Raw genomic sequence first — 4,763 nt, 5'->3', positions numbered from 1 at the left:
TCTGGCAGCTGCTCCTCTGCCTCTTCCCCATCTCCACCATCGTCTACTTCAGCCTGTGGAAAGGGGTGAAAACCTCTGGAAAGGTAAGAAAGAGGGCTCCAGTGCCAGCCCAGGCACCAGCATCCCCTCCATGGCCAGGGTCAGGCAGGAGGGAATGAGATCTTGCAGCTCCCTTGCTTGCTTAAACACAGGATATCGCCTCCTCCCCATGCCCCTGCCCCTCGGCAAACCCGGGCAGCCGGGAGAGACCTGGCCGAGCCTGACATGAGAAGTTTCTGTGCTCGATGGAGCAGTTCTGATGGTGCCAGGGGCTGAGGGCTGCCTCTCTGCAGGTGGTGTGGGTGACGGCCACGCTGCCCTATGTCGTCCTCCTGGTCCTCTTGGTCCGGGGGGCCACCTTGCCTGGCGCCTGGAGGGGGGTCGTCTTCTACCTTCGCCCGGACTGGAGCAAGCTCCTGAGCACGGCGGTGAGTGCACGGCGAGACCCAGACCACTCCCTGGGACCCACACCCATCCCTGCCCGTGGGACTGGCCCCCACAGGGGCGATGGGGCCCTTGTTCCTACAGAAAAAAGATCTCCAGACAGGCTCTTGGAAATGTAAATCTATAATTGGATCACCCATCTCATTGCTGCCGTGTTTTGTTCATGCCGTGTTCTCGCCCTGGGCTTACAATAGGTTTCCTGTGGGTAATTACCAGGCAGCGCTTGAGAATTCTCATTAAAGGTAATCAGGGCCGCTGCGAGCACTGAACCTGCCAGGGCAGGTGTGGGCTTGGGGGTCTCAGGGCTCCCCTTGACTTCATCTCCCCTCCAGGCACAGGCAAGCACAGATGCTGTTGCTTAATTCTGCCGCTGTGGGACCCCAGGGTGGAAATGGGTTCCCCTCATCCCATGGCAGCTCCCTTGGTCCTGGGACATCTCTTGGGGGGACGGGGCAGGCAAGAGAGGAGGTTTGGCAGTTTTTTGGACCCCATCCCTGTGCCAGGGGGTGGGCACACCATGGGGCACCTCCCAGCCTTGCCCCAGCCTGGAGATGCCCTGCCCACTCTCCAGCCTGCCTGTTGCTTCTCCTGCCAGGTTTGGGTTGATGCTGCTGCGCAAATTTTCTTCTCCTTGGGCCCAGGATTCGGTGTCCTCCTTGCTCTGGCCAGTTACAACCATTTCCACAACAACTGCTACCGGTGAGCTCCTCCAGCCGTGGGTCCCTGCGGGAGGCACGGGGGCTGCAATAAAGCTGCATCCCAACAGCTCCTGTGCTAAGTGGCCGCAGCACCTTTCCCCATTTTATTGCTGGTTTTGGCAAACGAGGCCAGGAGAGGGAACTGGAGGGGGTGCAGGTGACCAGGGCAGCTGAACCGGGGTGAGAGCTGAGCTGGAGGGGGGTTCTACCACAGGGCACATCTCCCCACTTTCTGCTTTCCAGGGATGCGCTCGTGACCAGCGCAGTGAACTGCCTCACCAGCTTCCTCTCAGGCTTCGTCATCTTCACCGTGCTGGGCTACATGGCCGAGATGAGGGACGTGGAGGTGGAGGATGTTGCAAGAGATAAAGGTTCGCTTCCCTCCGGTGCAACTGCCCCGTGGTACCCCAGGCTCTGTGTGCCCCCTGGGGCTGAGGGGGGATGGGTGGTGGCCAGCCCTGGGGTCTGCCAGGGCACAGGGGCTTGTACCCCAGAGAGGCTCCCAAGAGCAGGGAGGTGTCTGGCCCCTGTGTCTCAGCTGGGGCCAGGCATGGCCACTCTGGCTTTGGGGCATCTACCCCACATGTGTTCCCACCGCTGCTGGCACCCAGCGCTGGGGAACGGCAAACGAGAGCAGTGTCCCCTCCTAGGGCCGAGCCTCCTTTTTATCACCTACCCCGAAGCGATCGCCAACATGGTGGGATCCACCTTCTTCGCCATCATATTCTTCTTAATGATGATAACGCTGGGGCTGGACAGCACGGTAGGGAACTCCATCGAGCGCGGCCGTGCAGCCCGGGGCCGCCTTGCCGGCAGGGACTGGAGATGGTTGTGTCCTGCGGGGAACAGTGTGGTGACAAGGGGAGGGAGCTACGGCCGTGGGAGGGAGGGCTGCCGGCCCGAACCCTCTGAGGGTGTTATCTCCAGGGGGTTTGAGCTGGCCTCCTGCAAAGCGCCTTGGAAGGGACAGTCACCCCGGAGGGAGGGGACGGGACGGGATGTCTCCACTCCGCTCGTGGTCAGAGGGGGCTTGCGGAGAGTAGGTTTTCTCTGAGAACAGGGCTGGCCCCACGACTCTTTTCTCCAGCCCGTGCTGACGTTTCCTCTGCAGTTTGGGGGCTTGGAGGCTGTAATCACGGCTGTGATGGATGAGTACCCCCAGGTCCTGGCTGGGCGACGAGAGCTCTTTGTCCTCGGCCTCATCACAGTCTGTTTCCTGGGCTCCCTGAGCACCCTCACCTATGTGAGTACCACCGGGCACCACTCCGGTCCCCTGCCTGCCATGCACCCACTCGTACCTCCAACAGCCCCTGGTGAGAGCTCCGAGGAGTCTGCAGCCACCCTCCCTTCCCTTATGCTGTTCCAGGGGGGAGCCTATGTGGTGAAGCTACTGGAGGAGTTTGGTGCTGGCTGCTCAATCCTGGCAGTGGTGCTGCTGGAAACAATAGCTGTCTCCTGGTTTTATGGTAAGAAACCGCCTCTGTTACGAAAAACATCCTGCAGGCACTGGCACGGGTGTCTAACCTCATGTAAATGCTGAGGGGCTGGGGGCAGAAACCCGTGTGTGACGCCTGGCAGGGCTGGGATGGGGCACCCAGGGTGTCAGATCCACGTCCCTGCGCTCACACCCTTCGTGGGTCCCCGGGGCTGTGACAGCTCTCTCCTCCTGCAGGGATACAGAGGTTCTCCCATGACGTGAAGGCCATGCTGGGCTTCACCCCAGGGATGTTCTGGAAGGTGTGCTGGGTCGCTGTCAGCCCCGCCTTGCTAGCGGTGAGTATCAGTGCCCCAAATTAAAGACAGGGCTGTCGGCCCCCACAACAGGGCAGCTGTTCTTCCCTCCCCAGCTGCTGCTGCTCCCCAGGCACCTGCACTGCTGGTTGCTCCCCTCTTGCTCACACAAGGTGAACAAGGTGCTGAGAAGGGCAGACCAGGGTCCTGAGTGGGGGTGTAGGACCTGGTGCCAGCCCTCCCTGCCAGCTGCCCACGCTGCTGCTCCAGCCATGGGTAACAACGAGCTGCCAACAGCCCCTGGGACAGCGGGTGTCACTGAGAGAGGGAGCTGGAAGTGCATTTCCCAGCCTCTCCTGCAGCTCCAGGGCAAAGCTGGGAGCCAGCGGCTGGGTGCTCACAGAGGCACAAGTGCAGACTCCTTTCATCCTTCTGGTCCACGGCTGCCTGCAGTCTTGCTGACATGGCTGGCCCCAGCCGCGTCTCGGGTGGGTCTGTCCCCTTTGAAATGCCAGCTCCCCCGGCACTTCAAAGGCTGCCGTCAGCGGAGGCAGAGGGGTCTAATCTTGCTGGATCTGCAGGAGAAGAGGCCTTGTGAGGATTAATTACGGCTCTGAGCACTTTGCTCAGGTTATTAAGAGAGAAGTATTATAATCAAAGCAGACAGCAAAATGATTTCATTGCAGCGTGGGGACGTGCAGCCTTCGCAGGCTGCTGTCTCGATGGGGTTTGTAAAAGACCTCGCTAAGTGTGGGCTGGCAGTCTGCGAAACGTCACCGCAACATCCACGCTGGCCTTTCGTCAGTAGGGAAGCAGTGGTGGGGGTGGGACATGGGCAGTGTTAACCTGTGGGATGAGCCGTGTCAGGGCTGTGGGGATGTCACAGCTGCCACCTCCGCTTTGTTCGTTCCAGTTCATCGTGATCAGCTCCCTCCTGGACCAGACGCCTCTGATGCTCTTCGACTACCAGTACTCCGAGTGGAGCATCTCAGTGGGATACCTCATAGGAGCATCGTCCTTCATCTGCATCCCCTTCTACATGGTGTACAAGCTCGTTTGGACACCAGGGTCTCTCAAGCAGGTGAGGAGCGGGGTGGATGGTCCTGTGGGTGCGGGGCAGGCAGGGATTCCCGCTCGGGTCAGCCTCAAACCGGGGCCAGGGAGCTGACATGTCCTCAGCATCTTTGCACGCCCGGAAATCATGCCACGCCTGGAGGCCGGCTTGGAAAAGAGCTCAGAGGTGCGTGCCTGATCATTTAAAGTCATATTTCTGTGATTTTGACTGGGCCAGGAGGCAGCAGGGCTACAGCAGCATAGCCCTGGAGCCAGGAGACTGTCACCCACCTGTCAACCCTCCTCTCAGCCCATTTTTGGGACACTTCCTGCCTGCTGTGGTCTGCTGCAGCCTCACTTAGCCCCAGCCCCACAGAGAGCAAGATCCCAGTGGGAGCAGCTTTGGCACATCAGGGCAGGCAGCCCTGCTCATGGTGCCAGGCTCTAGTGTGGGAAGCAAACGCCATCACCGTTTTTTTCTTTGCCTGCTCATACCCTGCAGCGCCTCGCCGTCTGCATTCGGCCGGAGAAAACAACACGAGAGCCCCAAGCAGAGGCGGTGTGCATGTCACCTGTCCTGTAGCCCAGTGGCACGTCCAGGGGATGCAGAGGCTGCTCCGGTTTCCTGCTCCTGCCCCGACAAAGCAACGAGGCAAGCAGAAAAGAAGGCGCTGTCACCTTCCCCACAGCAACCGGCCCCTCGCGTCTCCGACCGAGCATCTCACATGTCCAAGCATCTCACGTGCAGACAGATCAGAGCCCGTTCTCGCGCTCCACAGTGAGGAGTACGGCACCCGC

At 60.4% G+C, this 4,763-nt stretch overlaps 1 protein-coding gene across 1 annotated transcript in view; it reads left to right on the top strand.

Annotated features, from left to right (window-relative positions):
- LOC104275568 (sodium-dependent serotonin transporter-like) overlaps positions 1 to 4,548 on the top strand; it is a 7,410-nt gene extending 2,862 nt beyond the window's left edge. Inside the window, 10 exon segments of the mRNA XM_009871557.1 lie at positions 1 to 83; positions 333 to 467; positions 1,079 to 1,182; positions 1,425 to 1,552; positions 1,832 to 1,944; positions 2,293 to 2,424; positions 2,548 to 2,647; positions 2,854 to 2,954; positions 3,826 to 3,993; positions 4,468 to 4,548. The exon segment at positions 1 to 83 is cut by the window's left edge and continues 16 nt beyond it. Of these exon segments, the coding sequence (XP_009869859.1) occupies positions 1 to 83; positions 333 to 467; positions 1,079 to 1,182; positions 1,425 to 1,552; positions 1,832 to 1,944; positions 2,293 to 2,424; positions 2,548 to 2,647; positions 2,854 to 2,954; positions 3,826 to 3,993; positions 4,468 to 4,548 (1,145 nt within the window).
- Positions 4,549 to 4,763: the final 215 nt, after the last annotated feature.

The sequence above is a fragment of the Apaloderma vittatum genome, unplaced genomic scaffold (assembly GCF_000703405.1).
Source record: "Apaloderma vittatum isolate BGI_N311 unplaced genomic scaffold, ASM70340v1 scaffold37696, whole genome shotgun sequence".
Classification (NCBI taxonomy): domain Eukaryota; kingdom Metazoa; phylum Chordata; class Aves; order Trogoniformes; family Trogonidae; genus Apaloderma; species Apaloderma vittatum.
Note: the sequence above shows the minus strand (reverse complement) of the source record. Positions and strands in the feature narration are given on the sequence as shown.